Source organism: Salvelinus namaycush, chromosome 18, assembly GCF_016432855.1.
Source record: "Salvelinus namaycush isolate Seneca chromosome 18, SaNama_1.0, whole genome shotgun sequence".
Lineage (NCBI taxonomy): Eukaryota > Metazoa > Chordata > Actinopteri > Salmoniformes > Salmonidae > Salvelinus > Salvelinus namaycush.
The window spans coordinates 6612341-6633579 of NC_052324.1; the positions used below are offsets into that span (position 1 = coordinate 6612341).

General features: G+C 45.4%; 1 protein-coding gene across 1 annotated transcript in view; it reads right to left on the reverse strand.

Annotated features, from left to right (window-relative positions):
- Positions 1-522: 522 nt before the first annotated feature.
- Positions 523-21239, reverse strand: part of fam172a (family with sequence similarity 172 member A) — a 193387-nt gene continuing 172670 nt past the window's right edge. The window contains exon 11 of the mRNA XM_039013177.1: positions 523-2639. Coding sequence (XP_038869105.1) covers positions 2479-2639 — 161 coding nt within the window. The 3' untranslated portion in view covers positions 523-2478. The remainder of the gene's footprint in view (positions 2640-21239) is intronic.

Sequence of the window (21239 nt, forward strand, 5' to 3'; positions counted from 1 at the left end):
CACATGTTCAACTGAATGAAAAACACATTTTCCCCATCTCAAGAGCAAAATAAATAAATATATATATAACTATATTAAGTGCATCTTAAGTGCCAAATAAAGTAACAGGGTTGATGACTTTTTAAATCCGCCATGAATCAACCCCCATGTGACAGGGGGAATGGAGGCTTGTTATATACAAAAGGGAGGAGCAATTAAACGCAAGCTTCACAAAAATGTTTTAATTGTAAAAACATTTCTATCCCGTCTATCTATGGGTAACAGGGTTGATGTCTTATGCTCAATGTCACACCACCAAACACCAGAAAACGGTCAAAAAACAGTAGAACCAGCTCTCCCGCTTTTATACTAGGATTTGACAATTAGATGTTCAATGTCTCTTTTGACATTAGAAATCAGATCAATTGAATGTTCCATGTGGTCTATATTAAAGGGCACTTCATTTAATATAACAGGCTTTTAAAATTCAACACGCGTGCACAATTTCTACTTAAAATATCAAAGGGATGCAAAAGGCACTCATTTCGTGGAACGAGCCCTTTATTACAAATATCGAGTGAACATAGTGTGTTGTATATTCCTGAGGCAGCAATATACACATAATGAAGTAAAATAGCAACTGTTTATTCTTTCACGCAAAGGGAACACACATGAACAACAGCATCCTGAAATGAAACTTCTCCACCAGTCCGCATATTCCCAAATCAAACAACAAGTTAACTTCATGAGTGACATCCAAAGAGACATTTAATACAATTAGATGAAAATTACAACAGCTCACACACTGCTTCCCTCATTACTGACAAAAGCAATGATGTGTTTAATAACCTACAAAAGCCTCAAAATATCACCCAGTGGCTGTTATTTACACAGAATAAAAAATAAAGTATAATATATTCCAATATATTTCTTAACACTCCTTATAAATACCTCGCCTGAAGCCGTGGAAAGGTAAAACATGTCTGGATAGACAGTGGCTGTGTTGAGAGGTGTATTCATGTATCAGTGGCTTACTGTCTCCTGGTGATACAAATATCTGGGCATATTAGAAGGATATTCCATTCATCTTTGAGTGATTTCTAACTTACACGTCGTGGAAATATTTAAAAAAAATCTTGTTTATGTCCCTGATTGAGATTATGCGAGGATGACCCACGCAGGGCTCTCCTCTTTGTCACGTTTACGTTTGCACTCGAGGCAAGTGTTTGGAAAATACATTCCTCCCAACATCTGAAGACACATCATCTAGGCTTAGGATAATATTGAAATCTTGGATTTCCCGACACGTGCAAGGGGATGTATTGAAGTTTTTATGACTGTGTTACTGACTTCTTGTTTCTGTTAAAATGAGATATCCCTAAAACTCATTTTGATGCTGGGCTTTAAGTGATTTAAAATCTGCTCAGTTTCTTGAATTCTCAAATCTAGGACAGGCTATGGTTGGTTTATTTATTTCATCAAATTAAATCCTCTGGGGACATCAATTTCATGGATATCAAACAGAAAAAAAGGGTACAGTTAAAAAAAATAAAAAAAATAAGACATTTTTACAAATTACAAAATCATAGACAATCTACCTCATTGTCAACATTTATGACTCTGGGACTTCATTTGGTCCGGTACAAAATCGAATTAGAGTGCATAAAAATCCAACGAAACATTGAGCGAAAGTAAGATACAAAACACCACCAGTATATCAGCTGTCATAAACATTGCAGTGCAACTCCCCAAAGTACGATCGTATAAATAGATCCTCATTAGACAGAAAATGTAACTATCGTTTTAATAAGTGTGTGTGTGTGTGTGTGTGTGTGTGTGTGTGTTTGGAGATGGCAAGGCAAAGGGATGGACGTGACTACGGAGCCATAAAAACAACACACTCACTTTACATTTAAAATGATCTCATGTTAATGGAGAATGTTTACTCTAGTTAAAACCATCGTTTTGTGGTGACGGGTAGGAGGTTGGGTTGAGGGAGGGAGATATGCCAAGTGTATGAGTGGTGTGGGTTGAGGAGGACTGTGTGGGTAGGGGCGGGCTCTAGGACCTCGGGGAGTGGTGGGGAGGGCTGCCGGGGTATTAGCTCAGTTCAGGGCGATGTCAGGACAATTAGAGGTATACCACTGCGCACTGTGCACAGCGCCTGTCAGCCTTAATCTCAGCCACTGCAACCACTGCTCCGTGGCCCGGACCACAGCCGAGCCACAGCCCACGGGAAACGCAAACACTCAGCCCATATTGTTTTGACAGTTGCGCTCATCTAGCAATAATGCAAAACGCTATTGCTATGTATACACCATCACCCTGCACTCTGCCGGTAAAACAATACATGTGCGAGCCGGGAGATAAATTCAGCCAGAAGAGAGAGAGATCACACAGAGATGAGGGAGGAAGGAAGGAGGGAAAGATGGAGAGGGAAGACGGAGAGGATTTGGCACCTCCTCCACCCCTCTGTGTTTCCCTCCTGTCGGTGTAGTTCTATAAGTCGTTGTGGTTGTGGTCCGGTTTGGTTCTGTGGGAGCTGCGTGTAGTGACCGCGTTGGAGGCCTCCTCCTCCTCCCCAGTCTGTAAAGCCTCACCGAAGAACTGGAAAATGGAGTTGAAACTCCTCCACGACGTCAGCTCGTGTCGCTCTGTACCTGCACAACACGCACGCACGCACGCACGCACGCACGCACGCACGCACGCACGCACGCACACACACACACAGCACAAAGAGACAGTGTTAACTTAACAGTCCACTGTGTGACCATAGAGAGGATAATCAAATAATGAAAACTAACATACACCATACACCACAGTTACATCACACACACCTAATGGGTTACAGATAAATCATGTTGTTAACAGAGCATGTAAATCCCCTCCTCTACACCTGGAGAGCTTATTGTGTGTCCACTTTCAAGCAAAATGCTTATAGGACATTACACCCATTCCAACCTTTGACCTCGCAGTCCAACGGGATAGTCTTAATATTTGATCCAACTTGATTCACGATCGTGCACACCCGATACCCTCCCGTGTCTGCCTTTTAATTGAATGGGAGTTATGCACAATGGATGCACTAAGCCAAACCAGTGGACCGTTATTCATTCATTCTCAGAGCTGCTTGAGAGAGGAAGCGGTGAGAAGGCACTAAGGCAGCCGGCGTATCAGGTGGTCCGGGTTTCCCCTCCCTTCTCCAGGTGAGCCGGTTCCCATGTTGGGGTCACAGGGAGCCTGAAATCTGGTACACACGCCTCAGGTTCCTCTCGGCTCTCCGAGGTCAGGGGATCGCTGCGTCGCTCTGAACGCTGCCACACAACACCTCCGCCACGGTGCGGCGACGGCACACCAATGCAGCTGCTCCACCGCCAGCTCCTCGGCAACCATTTACAACCAATGGCTTATGGCTTAGTTCCCTACTAGCTGGCGGGTAGGCTGTTTAGCCACATGCTGTACTGTACCGTGTTGAGAAGCAGTAACCAGAGACCATCCCAGGGAAAACGGGTCACAGAGTGATACAATGGTGTTCTATCCCCTGATATCACATATAAACAGTGAGAACTAGTCATAGCAGGGTACAGTTCTAGTTCTTCCACTGTATTAGCCCACGAGTAGACTCCTAGACCATTAGGCTTATGTACCTGTTACCAATACAGCCGCACACTATCAGTTAATGGGGCCATTGTTGCTTTGTTGATGGGTCAAGGCACCAGTTAAGTGAGAGCCCTCTCCTCTCCTGTTCTCTCCTCTCCTCTACATGCACCAGGCTGGAGGGATACAATTAAAAAGCACCTTTAAGGCCCTTTCCAAATAGGGTCCTTTGATGGCTGCTGTATTGACCCCATGTTTATTAGATTGACCCCCTGGCTGGCTGTGATAATGGAGGGGATGGAGGTGGAGGGGTTGGCCAAGGCTGGGATGGTCTATGGGGCGGTCAATCTACTGGACTCTACATGGTTTACCAGGCTAGCCTATGATCGCTGCCTCAGGTCAGATTGACTAGCCTGGCAATCAGTGAGTCAATAACACCCAGACAGACTAACAGTGTGCTGCTACCTGTGTAAAGCTCAACGCAACAACACACAACCCTGGAAAACAAAGACACAGGCCCGCTCGCACCTCGCATCTATAATTTATATCCAATCTGAAGCACAGGGATCTCTCCTCCTCCGCTTTCTTTCCTCCTCATCCCTCCATTAGAAGTGTTTTTACATCTTTCCTTTTTCTTTCCGCAGGAGCGATCGACCTCAAACCTGAGCTGAACTTCGGAACGCCGCGAACTGTTCCACCCTATCCCAGCGCCGGGGACAGTGGGAGTGCGTCTCCTTTTCGATATGCAGTAGAACCGGGCCCCTCCCGTCGACCGCCGTATAAGCTCCCCCCTGTCTGCGGAAGGAGCGGCCTCCGATATCTCCCGGCGCCCGGGCCTTGATAGCTAACAGCCTTTTACTGCCTTGGCCCACTCCTCCAGTAACAAGTAGAGTGTGTGGAAGCTAATGGATGTTGTCAGTGGTGTGTTCTGAGCGCTGATTTAGAGGGAACCCACCAGCCAGGCTTCTCTCAGAGTTAGCCTGACCGCTGGACTACCTGGGCGAGGAGTACGAGAGGAGGAGGATAGTTAGCGCACTCACGCTACAAATCACATTTATATCCTTAAAAGATATGGAGATCGATTAAATGCCACGGTGTCGTGTGGAAAGTGAATTCTGTCCTGTAAACAGTCTGAGAGGACTCGCCTTTTTCCTCCCTCCCCCAGTTTCAGTTGTCGTCTCATACGTAAAAGTTAATTGCGCCACTGATTTCAGTGCTCAGGTCACAGGGGCTCGAAATATACTGGTGGAAACTGCAAACCCCTCCCAGATTCATTCGTTTATTTATATTTTACATGACTATTCCGGTTTCATTGTGAAAAAGCAAAAAGTGTTTGTATTATTTGTACTTTTTACCCCCCAATTTTGTGATATCCAATTGGTAGTTACAGTCTTGTCCCATTGCTGCAACTCCCCTACGGACTCGGGAGAGACGAAGGTCGTTAACCCGGAAGCCAGCCGCACCAATGTGTTGGAGGAAACACCGGCCAACTGGCGACCAAAGTCTGCTTGCACAAGCAGTCGCTAGAGCGCGATGGGACAAGGAAATTCTGGCCGCCCTCCCCTCCCCTAACCAGGACGAGGCTAGGCCAATTGTGCACCGTTTCATGGGTCTCCCAGTCACGGACGGCTGTGACACAGCCTGGGATCGAACACAGGGCTGTAGTGATGCCTCAAGTACAGCGATGCAGTGCCTTAGACCGCTGCGCCACTCGGGAGGCCCGCAAAATAAAATGTTGCGCAGAGGCTCACTTTTTTATTCTTCTTGAGATGTGCTGTTTTCATAATGCTGGACATACATTAATATACAGTGCATTTGGAAAGTATTCAGACCCCTTCACTTTTTCCACATTTTGTTATGTTACAGCCTTAATCTAAAGTTGAATAAATAGTTTTTCCCCCCTTATCAATCTACACACAAAACCCCATAATGACAAAGGAAAAACAGGTTTTTAGAAATTTTGGCAGATATATAAAAACTGAAATATCACATTTACATAAGTATGCAGAACCTTTACTCAGTACTTTGTTGAAGCACTTTTGGCAGCGATTACAGCCTGGAGTCTTCTTGGGTATGACGCTACAATCTTGGCCCACCTGTATTTGGGGATTTTCTCCCATTCATTTCTGCAGATCCTCTCAAGCTCTGTCAGGTTGGATGGCGAGCGTTGCAACACAGCTATTTTCAGGTATCTCCAGAAATGTTCGATCGGGTTCAAGTCCGGGTTCTGGCTGGACCACTCAAGGACATTCAGACTTGTCCCGAAGCCACTAATGCGTTGTATTGGCTGTGTGCTTAGGGTCGTTGTCCTGTTGGAAGGTGAACTTTCGCCACAGTCTGAGGACCTGAGCGCTCTGGCTCAGGTTTTCATCAATGATCTCTCTGTACTTTGCTGCGTTCATCATTCCCTCGATCCTGACTAGTTTCCCAGTCTCTGCCGCTGAAAAACATCCCCACGGATGCTGCCACCACCATGCTTCCCCGTAGAGATGGTGCCAGGGTTCATGAGTTCAATCTTGGTTTCATCAGACCAGAGAATCTTGTTTCTCATGGTCTGAGAGTCCTTTAGGTGCCTTTTGGCAAACTCCAAGCGGGCTGTCATGCCTTTTACTGAGGAGTCGCTTCCATCTGGCCATTCTACCATAAAGGCCTGATTGGTGGAGTGCTGCAGAGATGGTTGTCCTTCTGGAAGGTGCTCCTGTCTCCACAGAGGAATGCTGGAGATCGGGTTCTCGGTCACCTCCCTGACCAAGGCCCTTCTCCCCCCATTGCTCAGTTTCGAAGGGCGGCCAGATCTAGGAAGAGTCGTGGTGGTTCCAAACGTCTTCCATTTAAGAATGAATGAGGCCACTGTGTTCTTGGGGTCCTTCAATGCTGCTGAAATTTGTTGGTACCCTTCCCCAGACCTGTGCCTCGACACAATCCTGTCTCGGAGCTCAAAGGACAATTCCTTCCACCTCATGGTTTTTGCTCTGTCATGCACTGTCAACTGTGGGAGCTTATATAGACAGGTGTGCGCCTTTCCAAATCATGTCCAATCCATTGAATTTACCACAGGTGGACTACAATCAAGTTGTAGAAACATCTCAAGGATGATCGATGGAAATAGGATGTACTATCGTTTAAAAAATATTTAATAAATGAGCAAACATTTCTAAAAACCTGTTTTTGCCCAGTCATTATGGGGTATTATGTAGATTGATGAGGATTTAAAAAAAATGTAATCCATTGTAGAATAAGGCTGTAACCTAATTAAATATGGAAAGGGGGAAGGGGTCTGAATACTTTCCGAATGCACTTCATGTGTACTATATTAATATAATCCCCTCCAAGCCTCTCTATTGGTTGTCCTGTGTTCTTTCACCCCTCCAAGCCTCTCTATTGGTTGTCCTGTGTTCTTTCACCCCTCCAAGCCTCTCTATTGGTTGTGCTCTGTTCTCCTCTCTCATTACGGCCTGTGACAGACAGCGCCAACAGATGCAGTCTATTTGATCCTAGATGCTTAGCCTCCCCTGTCACAGCCACTGGATCCCTCTCAGAGTAATTGACTGACTGTTTGATCTCTATGAGACGCACACACACACACACACACACACACACACACACACACACACACACACACACACACAGTGGTGTTATCAGTGGTGTGGGATGAAGTAAGGGAACATGACGTGTGTTTGAGAGGAAAAAGTCCTCCGTAGCTGTGGGCCATGCTTTTTTTTCCCTTCACCAGTCGCTGCATGCTGTATGTTGTCACAAGTGGTAATCTCCTGTGATAGTTGGGTATTTCAAAACAAACGGTAGGTGACTGAAGAGCCAAAGTAACGCCCCGAGTGATAGTCAGAGAGAAAGACAGAATCAAAGCACGCTGCCTATAATTAGTTTTTATCTGTGGTACATTATTTAAAGCCCCGCCACTTAATTGCTTGTGTACTAATGGCCTATTTTATGTGAATCAAACTTTTTTCATAATTCATAATTACATTGATGTGAGCATGAAGGGCCATATATCTCTGCTGCATTTATTACAGAAATACATATGCATATTCAGCATGAGTCTGTGAGGCACCGTACATCTAATGTTTTCGGTAGTTTTGGAACAAATTGATTTCATTTTGTACATTTAAAAGCTTAATCATTTCCCTAGACATTGAAATATATTTCATATTTAATCGACCAGGACTTCACAAGATAAATACATGCAATGGTCATTACCGGAAATTAGGTTAATAGAATTTCAAACTCTTATTTAATATTCTGCAAGTCAATGTTAAACTTTTTTTGTTGTTGCCAAATCTATCAAACTACGAGTATCATTTTCTTGAGTGCATTGTTATAATGCACTTATCAAAGGTCATCTAAGCTGTTTCTATCCAGTCCGGACATTGAACGTACTGACATGTAGCGAGGGGCAGCTATTCTGTAACACTATCTCACAGTGTGTTTGTGGAAACTATCTATTGCACAGATCAACGATGGGGAATCGCTCTGTGTCCTGCTTGTTAGACGATCGGATATCCACTCCTGAAGCGGGCTGTTATTAGTTTATCTGCCGTGCGGGGTGAGTGGGGCCGCTGAGGGCACCACGGCCATCTTGTCTGCCTGTCAGAGGGCCCCGATGTGTCACTGCCAGAGGGAGAGGTCAAACGAAGTCAAAGCAGGTGCCAGGGTCACTCAGCTCGCCCGCACAACTTTCCCCCCACTCACAGAGCACGAAAACAAGGCTACGGTCAAACAACTGTTGATTTCAATCTAAATGTGGGACTTCACCCTGCCCCCATTCACCGTTTGATTAACTCCTTCCAGACAAAGGAGACACGGTGAAGTCAGATTTAATCATGACGACATATTTGTCATTCCCTGTAACCCCACTGTGTTTAGTTTTATTTTAATCAAATCAATAGATTAATCCAATTCACATCCACACAAACAGGGAAAAAAAACACACACACCGACACAATTTACAAAAACACACAGCATTTCATTAAAACAGCACTACCACTGCCATTTTAATGCGATTCAATTTTTATGATTACCGGTAAGTGGGGTCTGTCTGTTTTCTCTATCTCTCTCGTACTGTTTTTAATTACTTTCCTTATTATTGTGTGTTGTTGTTGGAGAAAACAAGGCAAAACTCATTCCACATCCCTAGATGAGGAACCTGAATGACTAGCTCGGGGGGGTTGCCGAGGGAACTTGATATTTACTTTAAAAGAGAGAGATTTCAACATTAACTTGTTGAAATAGTCTCTTCATTTCTGTTCATATTATTCAAACCATCACTTGGGAGACCAGAGGGGCCAAATAATGGATAACCAGCCCATACCACACACACACAGACACACCTACTCTCTCTCCCCTCACCCTGCCCAGAGACAGAGTGCTTTTTTATTTTAAAGTGAATGACTGGCCTTGGCTGCCATAAAGGACCCTGCTTTTATATACTTGGAGGAGAGTATTTACAAGATAACCCGAGCCCAAGGACAGCGCAAGCTATTGGATACGAGTGTCTGACTCTCCAGTGTCCCGTTCGGTAAAATCGAAGCCAAAACATGCACCCACTCCGACAACACCTCTCAATGTCAGCGGGCTTCTCTCTCCAGGGTCGCAGTGTGCATCAGAGACATGGGCCCCCACTGTAGAGGGCCTTCAGAGACATCTTCCCCTCAACAAAATGAACTGTTTTAATAAATATCTGAATTAGTTCATGGAAATGTTTTAATCTAAAGATATTTTACCTGCATTCATACACATTCCTATTTGTTCTTTGTCTTCAAATTTATGAAGGCTATTGAGAATATGAATTATTTTGAATATAATTATATATATTTTTTGTCTGCTGAAAAAACTATTTCACAGCCTTATTGCAATTAGAGTAGGGATACAGGCAATATGCTTTCAATGTATCCTTTTCAATAACATTCTATGGCCTATTGTTGGTAAGTAGGGATGAAGCCCTGCTTAAAACTCTTTCTAGAGGCATATCTGTCGACAGTTCTCTACTATACAGTGGGGTCCAGAATTATAGGGATGAGAAGAATCTCCAAAAATAAAGAAAAACCCTGAATGAGTAGGTGTGTCCAAACTTGACACACCTACTCATTCAAGGGTTTTTCTGAATTTTTTTGACTATTTTCTACATTGTAGAATAATAGTGAAGACATCAAAACTATGAAATAACACATATGGAATCATGTAGTAACCAAAAAAGTGTTATAATATATTTATAATAAATATATTTTAGATTTGATATTCTTCAAAGTAGCCACCCTTTGCATTGATGACAGCTTTGCACACACTTGGCGTTCTCTCAATCAGCTTCATGAGGTAGTCACCCGGAATGCATTTCAGTTAACAGGTGGGCCTTGTTAAAAATGTATTTGTGGAATTTCTTTCCTTCTTAATGCATTTGAGCCAATCAGTTGTGCTGTGACAAGGTAGGGGTGGTATACAGAAGATAGCACTATTTGGTAAAAGACCAAGTCCATATTATGGCAAGAACAGCTCAAATAAGCAAAGAGAAACAACAGTCCATCATTACTTTAAGACATGAAGGTCAGTCAATGCGGAAAATTTCAAGAACTTTTAAAGTTTCTTCAAGTGCAGTCGCAAAAACCATCAAGCGCTATGATGAAATTGGCTCTGATGACGACCGCCAGAGGAAAGGAAGACGCAGAGTTACCTCTGCTGCAGAGGATAAGTTCATTAGAGTTAACTGCACCTCAGATTGCAGCCCAAATAAATGCTTCACAGAGTTCAAGTTACAGACACATCTCAACATCAACTGTTCCGAGGAGACTGCGTAAATCAAGACTTTATGGTTGAATTACTGCAAAGAAACCACTTCTAAGAAGAAGAGACTTGCTTGGCCATTAGACCGGTTAGACATTGCTTAGACATTAGACCGGTGGAAATCTGTCCTTTGGTCTGATGAGTCCAAATTTGAGATTTCTGGTTCCAACACCTCTGTCTTTGTGAGACGCAGAGTCGGTGAACGGATGATCTCCGCATGTGTGGTTCCCACAGTGAAGCATGGAGGAGGAGGTGTGATGGCGCACATTTATTTAGAGTTCAAGGCACACTTAACCAACATGGCCACCACAGCATTCTGCAGCGATACGCCATCCCATCTGGTTTGCGCTTAGTGGGACTATCATTTGTTTTTCAACAGGACAATGACCCAACACACCTACAGGCTGTGTAAAGGCTAGTTGACCAAGAAGGAGAGTGATGGAGTGCTGCATCAGATGACCTGGCCTCTACAATCACCCGACCTCAACCTAATTGAGATGGTTTGGGATGAGTTGGACTGCAGAGTGAAGGAAAAGCAGCCAACAAGTGCTCAGCATATGTGGGAACTCCATCAAGACTGTTGGAAAAGCATTATCATGAAGCTGGTTGAGAGAATGCATACAATATACAGTAGCTCAGTATTTGTATGATTTATTCCATACAGTATTTTTCCCTTATCTTTATCGAGGGATTCAATAATTCTGGACGCTACTGTATATTCCATATAGGACATTCTAACTAGGAACCCACCAACGAGGCTTCAATTAAAAACGGATAAATGAAAGACTTCAGCATCTCTTTCACGTTCATATTCTGTGAGATCAAGGTCACAATATTTTGCTCAGAGAAAAAAAAGCTTGTGAAATGGTGTACATTTCCTGAACGTTTTATGACTGTAAAGGTGGGGCGCCGCGCACGTGCATGCGCACGTGCCGTAGAAGTCCGATGCTCGTCTTCTAATGGTAAACGATCGTTAAATAAGTTATTTGATCTAATATCACAGTTGCAAGATGTTCACTGTACAAGTTAGTATTTATGGCACGCACATGAAGTAATACCGTTGATTAATATCAGTTAATATCAAGCAGGTTTTGATATTTGATTGGGAGGTTAGCGACATGTTATGTTTTGCTTTCAGCGTGGTTGAACTTATTTCAAATAGAACTGTACTACTCACATCGAAAAACAAGTGACATTAACTATTCTATTCCTTGAATTGTGAACATGTATCAATGGAACACAGTGCATATTTAATCATAGAATCATTTATCAAACACTAATTATGGGGTTAAATTCCCGCCTGAACAGGATATCCGATCGTCTAACAAGCAGGACACAGAGATTTGACAGAAGTCAGTCTGTGTACAAAATGTGTCTGTACGTGTGTGTACTTAGATTAGTAGAGTGTACGAGAGAGCCAGTCCCCAGCGCCACGTAGACTTCGCTCTTTGTTTGATCTGGATCGTCATTGGTGGGGATTTCAATGGTAAACACTCTGGATCCACTAGCTCGCCTGACACAGTTTTGTTTTTGGCCCATTGAGGGGGAATGGAGAGCGTCTGTTTCCATGGCCAGCCCTAGTGTGCCTCTAAAGGGAGGCCCACAAAGCCTGTCCATTAGCAGGAGTACACACCCCCTCGTCAGGGCCGGGGTCATGGTGGAGCCCCACACAACCCTGCCAAACACACATGCACACACACTCACATATATGCACGTATGCGCACGCACACACACACACACACACACACCTTCCTTCGCTCTTAAACATAATGAGCTATCCAACATACACACAGTGAGGGTTGAGCCCCACACAATCTCAACCTGCCCTCTCACTACAACCCCCCCACCACTTAAACACAAAACACTAACCCTTCCCACACACACACACAGACTCTCTCATACACACACACACACACACACACACACACACACACACACACACAACCTCTGCTCTAGTTTGACAAAATACGAAGGAGCACACACACACAGACACGCAAGAAAGAACACGCACACACGCTCACACAGACACACACACCTCCCTAGTGCTTAAAGACAATGCCTTCAGAGACCCTCACAGCAACCCTCACTACACTTCAGTATAATGCCTTGACAGACAGACAGACAGACAGACAAACACACAGAGACTCTCACACATGCACACACACACACACACAGACTCTCTCTCACACACACACACACACACAACCTCTGCTCTGCTTTGACACATTACGAGGGAGCACACACACACACACAGACATGCATGAAAGCACGCACGCACACACACACACACACACACACACACACACACACACACACACACACACACACACACACACACACACACACACACACACACACACACACACACACACACACACACACACACACACACACACACACACACACCTCCCTAGTGCTTAAAGACAATGCCTTCAGAGACCCTCACAGCACCCCTCACTACACTTCAGTATAATGCCTTGACAAACAGACAGACAGACAGGCACGCACGCACACAGACACACACACAGAGCTCCTGGGTTGCCTCAGTACTAACAGTGAGACACCCAGGGCCCGCTGGGGCTCAGGTAAGATGGCGAGCTGACAGACAGTGAGCTCAGCGCCGCTCCCACACGTTACCACGTCTAACCCCAATGGGGCCCAGCTGCTACAATTAAAACACTACTCGCTTGCCTACCGCAGGCAGCTTCTCAATACTTAGCAACTCCCCGATGCACAAGCCACATACACATACACCTCTGAATACAAAAACACACACACACAGAGGCTACACAAAATGACCTGTATGGAGTGTGTGAGAGAAGGTGTGTGTTTGTGTGTAAGGGGTGTCACCCTTACCTTGGGCAAGCACTCACAAGAGGACAGCCTCTTCAATATAGCTCTTATCTGTGTGTGGGTGTGTGTGTACTTTGCCAGGTCACACGTGACAAAAGTCAGTATCCGACGTCCTGACAGGTTGCATCACTGCCTGGTATGGCAACTGCTCGGCCTCCGACCGCAAGGCACTACAGAGGGTAGTGCGTACGGCCCAGTACATCACTGGGGCCAAGCCTCCTGCCACCCAGGACATCGATACCAGGCGGTGTCAGAGGAAGGCCCTAAAAAATTGTCAGACTCCAGCCACCCTAGTCATGGACTGTTCTCTCTGCTACCGCACGGCAAGCGGTAACGGAGTGCCAAGTCTAGGTCCAAAAGGCTTCTTATCAGCTTCTACCCACAAGCCATAAGACTCCTGAACAGCTAATCAAAGGGTTACCCAGACCCCTCTTTTACACTGCTGCTACTCTCTGTTTATTATCCATGCATAGTCACTTTAACTCTACCTACATGTACATATTACCTTAATTACCTAGACTAACCTGTGTCCCCGCACATTGACTCTGTACCGGTACCCCCTGTATATAGTCTCGCTACTGTTATTTTACTGCTGCTGTTTAATTATTTGTTATTTTTTATTTTACATTTTTTACTTAACACTTTTTTTTCTTAAAACTTCTTAAAGCATTGTTGGTTAAGGACTTAAGGTTAAGGTCTACACCTGTTGTATTTGGCGCATGTGACAAATAAAATTGGATTTGATCCATGTCTGAGGATGTGGAAACCGGCCACTTTTAAAAAATGTCACCTTTATTTAACCAGGTAGGCTAGTTAAGAACAAGTTCTCATTTACAATTGGTGCCTGGCAAAGATAAAGCAAAGCAGTGGGACATAAACAACAACACAGAGTTACACATGGAATAAACAAACATACAGTCAATAACACAATAGAAAAAGTCTATACATAGTGTGTGCAAAAGAGGTAAGATAAGGGTAAGATAAGGGCAATAAATAGGCCATGGTGGCGAAGTAATTACAATTTAGCAATTAAACACTGGAATGGTAGATGTGCAGAAGATGAATGTGCAAGTAGAGATACTGGGGTGCAAAGGAGCAAAACATTAATAAAAATAACAGTATGGGGATGAGGTAGTTGGATGGGCAATTTACAGATGGGCTATGTACAGGTGCAGTGATCTGTGAGCTGCTCTGACAGCTGTTTTTTAAAGTTAGTGAGGGCGATATGAGTCTCCACCTTCAGTGATTTTTGCAATTTGTTCCAGTCATTGGCAGCAGAGAACTGGAAGGAAAGGCGGCCAAAGAGGAATTGGCTTTGGGGGTGACCAGTGAAATATACCTGCTGGAGCGCGTGCTATGGGTGGGTGCTGCTATGATGACCAGTGAGCTGAGATAAGGCGGGGCTTTACCTAGCAAAGACTTATAGATGACTTGGAGCCAGTGGGCTTGGCGATGAATATGAAGCGAGGGCCAGCCAAGAGAGCATTGGTGGGTAGTGTATGGGGCTTTGGTGACAAAATGGACTGCATCCAATTTGCTGAGTAGAGTGTTGGAGGCTATTTTGTAAATGACATCGCCGAAGTCGAAGCTCTTCTCGCAGGATAGTCCGTTTTTGTCAGCGTGAGTGAAGGATGCTTTGTTTTGCAAAATAGGACGTCCATTCTATATTTAACTTTGGATTGGAGACACACTGAACTCTGTCTGGGAAGTAGTCGGTGAACCAGGCGAGGCAGTCATTTGAGAAACCAAGGCTGTTGAGTCTGCCGATAAGAATGTGGTGATTGACAGAGTCGACCGCCTTGGCCAGGTCGATGAATACAGCTGCACAGTAATGTCTCTTATCGATGGCGGTTATGATGTCGTTTAGGACCTTGAGCGTGGCTGAGGTGCACCCATGACCAGCTCGGAAACCAGATTGCAAAGCGGAGAAGGTACGGTGGGATTCGAAATGGTCGGTGATCTGTTTGTTAACGTGGCTTTCGAATACCTTAGATATAGGTCTGATATAGGATAGGTCTGATATAGGATAGATATACAGTGGGGAGAACAAGTATTTGATACACTGCTGATTTTGCAGGTTTTCCTACTTACAAAGCATGTAGAGGTCTGTAATTTTTATCATAGGTACACTTCAACTGTGAGAGACGGAATCTAAAACAAAATCCCAGAAAATCACATTGTATGATTTTTAAGTAATTAATTTGCATTTTATTGCATGACATAAGTATTTGATCACCTACCAACCAGTAAGAATTCCGGCTCTCACAGACCTGTTAGTTTTTCTTTAAGAAGCCCTCCTGTTCTCCACTCATTACCTGTATTAACTGCACCTGTCCACACACTCTGAAGCCTTCTTCACAACAATTGAACCGCTCTCCTTGAAGTTCTTGATGATCCGATAAATGGTTGGTTTAGGTGCAATCTTACTGGCAGCAATAACCTTGCCTGTGAAGCCCTTTTTGTGCAAAGCAATGATGACGGCACGTGTTTCCTTACAGGTAACCATGTTTGACAGAGGAAGAACAATGACTCAATCAGCATGACAGAGTGATCTCCAGCCTTGTCCTCGTCAACACTCACACCTGTGTTAACGAGAGAATCACTGACATGATGTCAGCTGGTCCTTTTGTGGCAGGGCTGAAATGCAGTGGAAATGTTTTTTGGGGGATTCAGTTAATTTGCATGGCAAAGAGGGACTTTGCAATTAATTGCAATTCATCTGATCACTCTTCATAACATTCTGGAGTATATGCAAATTACCATCATACAAACTGAGGCAGCAGACTTTGTGAAAATGTATATTTGTGTCATTCTCAAAACTTTTGGCCACGACTGTACTACAGACAGTACACACCTGCTAATGTTTGAAGCCACACTTCACATGGGGGTGGAGAGGGGTAGCGTGACCTGGCATTAGAGCTCTTATCTGGGGGTGGGGGGTGGGGGGGGGGGGGGTGGGGGTGGAGGAGATAGGCTGGAGTGGGCGGCGAGGGGTGGGGCGGCTCTGAAATAGATCACTTAAGGGGAACAAAGTGTAATTAATGTGTGACCACAGATAAGAGGGCCCTGGCCCTATCTGGGAATGTGCTAATGGAGTTCACGCACACACTCAGCGAGAACAGTGTGTGTGTGGAAGACAAACAGGGCGACCGGGTCAACGCGGCCCTCTTCCATGACCAACATCTGCGGTCGTCGGGAGCAGCGGAAACCAACGGAACACACTGTTAACACGCTACACAGCAACCCGCCAAGTACGCTGGCTTCTACCCACGCACACGCACACAGACACACACACCCCCATCCTAGACCCAGACACATTCACACACACATCAAAACATGAGTGATGTTATGAAACTGAGCGTGGCGGCAGGTCTTCAAATGGAAGTGGACGTGGCTGTTTACTAGACAGGAGGAGGTGGAGGAAGTGGAACGGTCCAGTTAGGGTCAACCCATGGTGACCGAGGGGGCTCAGACTGACAGAGACTTCACTCCAGCTTCCCGTCTGTGTGTGTCCCTGCGTCAGGGGACACAGCCTGGAGCCAGGGGGCCTGGAGGTGGAGGGGACCTGGGAGCGGGGTTATGGAGGGGGTAGAGGCGCCCACGTGTGCTGGGACAGTGATATGGCCCAGTGATGGACGGGCTTGTGTAAGGAGGATTTCCCCTGTTTGTTTGAGCCGCGTCTCATTCAGACAGCAGCAGTCTGGCTCCAGGATCTCTTTATGGGTGTTTGTAATGTAATATGTGTGTGTGTGTGTGTTAGTATGAGGGAGTCACAAGTGGAGTAGGCCGGGCGTCTGGGGGTCGGTAATAGCTGTGTGTGTGACTCAGCGTCAAAGACCCGTGGGCCATCAGCTTGGTCTCACTGTCTGACGTGCCAAGGCCACAGTGACACATCTCATGACCAGCTAACCTGAGTGAGATTGGTGGTTGAGATGCTCGGGTAGTGAATTCTGAACTACACTAAACTAAACATTTAATGAATACAGTCCTCATCGACATCGATCGGACTCCAACCTCGGTGTGTGTGTCGGTTTGAGCCCATGAGCACATCGCAGATGTGTGTTAACGTTCAAGTTGTGTTTGTGATGTCTGTGGGGTCATGTTTTGTGTGAGTGTGTGTGTGTGCGTGAGAGACCTGTGTGTGACCTGTGCTATGTACTCTACCGTGGTGAAGCGTAGCGGGCTAGCTATCTAGCGTCAGGGGGGGGCTGAGGGAGGGAGAGAAGATTGATCTATCAGAGCAGCATCAGAGAGCCCAGCCACAGCTCCACATAAAACCAAACCCCGTCCTCTGGACCCTATCTCCACTTTGTCCTTGGCCTGTCTGGATACCACTGGAGGCCAGCATGATTTGAGAGAACAAGAGAGAGAGAGAGAGAACAAGAGAGAGAGAGAACAAGAGAGAGAGGGCGAGAGAAAGGGGAGAGCGGGAGCAGGAGAGAGGAAGAAAGGGTAGGACAGAGGGAGGGAGAGGTAGAGAAAGAGGCGCCCCTCCACGTCATCTGAAGAGATAACTCCCTCTCCAGAGCTTCTTTTCTCTCGCTATCACTTTCCCAGGCAGCGCTACGACATGTGGCCTCAAGTGTGTGCGCGCGTGTGTGGTGTTTGAGTGACAGAGTAAAATACTTGGGCATGCCGTGTATCGTGTGTAGGAAAATAAGGGAAATATTTACTACTCCTAATTAGAAGAGATATTCACTTTTGTTCACGTCTACTATATACATCACTATACTTTCAACACAATACGTTTCCCCACCGCAATACTCCAACACCATCATCATGTTTGCCCACGACACGACAGTGGTCGGGCCTGATCGCCGACAACAATGAGGAGGTCAGAGACCTAGCAGTGCGGTGCCAGGACAACACGTCTTCCCCATCAGGAGGCGGAAAAGATTTGGAACGGGCCCTCAGATCCTGAAAAAGCTCTACAGCTGCAACATTCAGAGCATCTTGACTGGCTCCATCACTGCCTGGTACGGCAACTGCTTAGCATCCGACCGCAAGGCGCTACAGAGGGTAGTGCGCACGGCCCGAGTACATCACTGGTGCCGAGCTCCCAACCATCCGTGACCTCTACGCCATGCGGTGTCAGAGGAAGGCCCTCAAAATTGTCAGAGACTCCAGCCACCCCAGTCAAAGACTGTTCTCTCTGTTACCGCACGGCAAGCGGTACCGACACACCAAGTCTGGAACAAACAGGACCCTGAACACCTTCTACCCCCAAGCCAAAAGACTGCTAAATAGTTAGTTAAACAGTTAACCAAATAGCAACCTGGACTACCCGCATTGACCCTTTCCGCGCTAACTCTTTGGACTCATCAGATACGCTGCTGCTACTGTTTAATATCGGTCACTTTATTCCTAGTTACTGTATATGTAAATATCTACCACCATTATCTCGTACCCCTGCACATCGATTCAGTACTGTGTATACAGCCAAGTTATAGTTACTCATTGTGTATCGATTATTACTTTTATTATTACTTCTTTTACTTTCCTATATGTTCTCTTTTTTTCCCACTCTGAATTGTTGGGAAAAATGGCCCGTAACTAAGCATTTCACTGTTAGTCTACACCTGTTGTTTACCAAGCGTGTGACACATACAATGAGATTTGATTTATTTCTGGCCATTGTTAGGAGCCAAACCAATCCAATTCAACAGAAACTACCAACAGGACCACCAGTCTTGTGATGTTTTAGTCTTGGGAAACGAACCGAAAGCCTGTAACACTGTTGGAAGCAAACCATGGACCATGGAAATAATATAGACCCAGAAATGATATCAGAATACCATCTGACAATGTTTTAAAAGTACATCTGTAAATTGCAACTGTGGATATTATAGTGTCAGAAGCAGCTTGGACTCTCAGATGGAGGTTGGTGGAGAGATGCTCACCACCGGAAAAAAAACAGCAGCTTTTTTTTTTTTATGATTGAAAGTTAACTTTAGGAAAACAAAGTCCTGGGTCAACCGCGGAACAACGTGGAACACATGCAAACAAAAACATTCGCAACTAAAAAAGCAGCAAGCAGCCAACGGAATGCCTCTCCTTTGCAGCAAAAACGAACCGCGGGAAGAGTTTTGATAAGCAGCTTCCAGCCCCAGCTGTATGCATTTTTCATCGAATGTGAGTCAGAAAGAGAATAATTATATCTCTCCATCTCCCCCTCTCCTTTCTCTCTGAGGCGAAGTGCAGGGTTGTAGCCTGTCTGCTCCCCACACTAACTCCCTGAAATGAAGAAGCACTGATGAGCACAGCAACACAAATGCTAATTCACAACACACATACACACACCAGATGAATAGTGAAATACACCCAAGTATACAGGGATGTTGCTTATTGCCCTGAACCACACCAACAAATGCAAACACACACACACACACACACACACACACACACACACACACACACACACACACACACACACACACACACACACACACACACACACACACACACACACACACACACACACACACACACACACAGAGAAAGGTCATGAGTGCACCCCAGAGTGGCGCCCAGGCCAGAATGACCTCTGAAGGAGGACACACTATCAGTATACATCCTGGGAAACCCACAGACTAGGACACCAACCCCAACAGGGCTTAAGACCTTATCTGACAGCATCAGCCGACACCATACCCCCCCCACGCACACACACACACGCAATCTGGCCCTGACCCCTGCAGCACTTTGCGATTAATCAAAATTGTATCAGGGATTTGAGGCATGGGCTACAACAGGCACAGACAGGGGCATACGTGGAGGGGGAGGGAGGGGAGGTCAGAGGACATACACTCACCCTCTCAATCCCCTCTCTATCGACTGCAAAGCAGAGAGAGACCTGAGCGGGCAAATGGTAAATAGAATAAAATGATCAATACCGTCTCACTTGTCAGGGGGGAGGGAGCGTCTCAAAAATAAATAACAAAGTTTTAACCCTGCAGCAGGTCCCATTGATCAGGCCATGTAAAACTGTCCCCTCCCTCCCTCCCTCCACCATCTCACCCAGTCGCTCCTCTCTGTCGTGAAACATCAGTCCTCGATAACACTGCCTGGGAAGGACTGACTGCTCGTGTGGGTGCGTGTGTGGGGAAAAAAGTGATCGAGGTGTGCGCGCGTGTCAGGGGGAAGTCCTGCTGAATGATCTTTCAGTTCTTCCATCAGCATGCTGCATTTGACGCACGAGAAGGAGCGAGAGTCCACGGCAGGGGTCTTCACAACCTTTCGGAACATGAGAGCTGCTTTTAACATGTCGCAAGCTATTCTTTCTTTATAGCATTCAAATAGGCAGCGTCAGGGAGTCTTGCCCCGCTAATGAACGGACAAGTGTCGTGTTTGTAACACACGCCGGAGGAAATCACATTTATTTTGGGAGAGTGAAAAAATATCTTTCCATTCAAGACAGGATAAATATATTGTTTCCGGTGACGTTTTGTTTCGTTACTTTTTCCTCAACTTATTTCTCTGACTTTATAGCAAGTCAAGCTAGGCTAGGTTGAAGATACCATTGTAGCTAGCGACCTCCACCATATGACCATAAAAACAAAAGTAATTACCATCACAATAAACCTACACAGGAGGCAACAGTCATAAAATAGAAATGGCTTAACAGCCAACGTGTATTATTTTACATTATTAGTAAAATAATACTCACTTTTAGGACTGGCTAATTGTTTCATTGTTGCTAGCAATCCCATAAAGCCATCACCAAAAAACACATATTTTCATCTTCTGTCATTTGTTAACTTTCTATCCCGGACTCTCTCAATCTTTCAAACTATGCGGCATCCGTCTCGTGACGGAGCCTTCAACCGCAAGGGGGCGTTGCGTTTCCACTCCGTTGTGGACGTCCCCACTTAAACGCATGACATCTGGCGCAAAGTAACAGAGTGCTCATGGGTAACGTGACTGAGGCTTTAGGCCTACTACTGCAGCACGCCATGGCAGAGTTAGCAAAACAATCACCACCCAATTGACACAAATAATCATGATATAGCTCAGCCAGG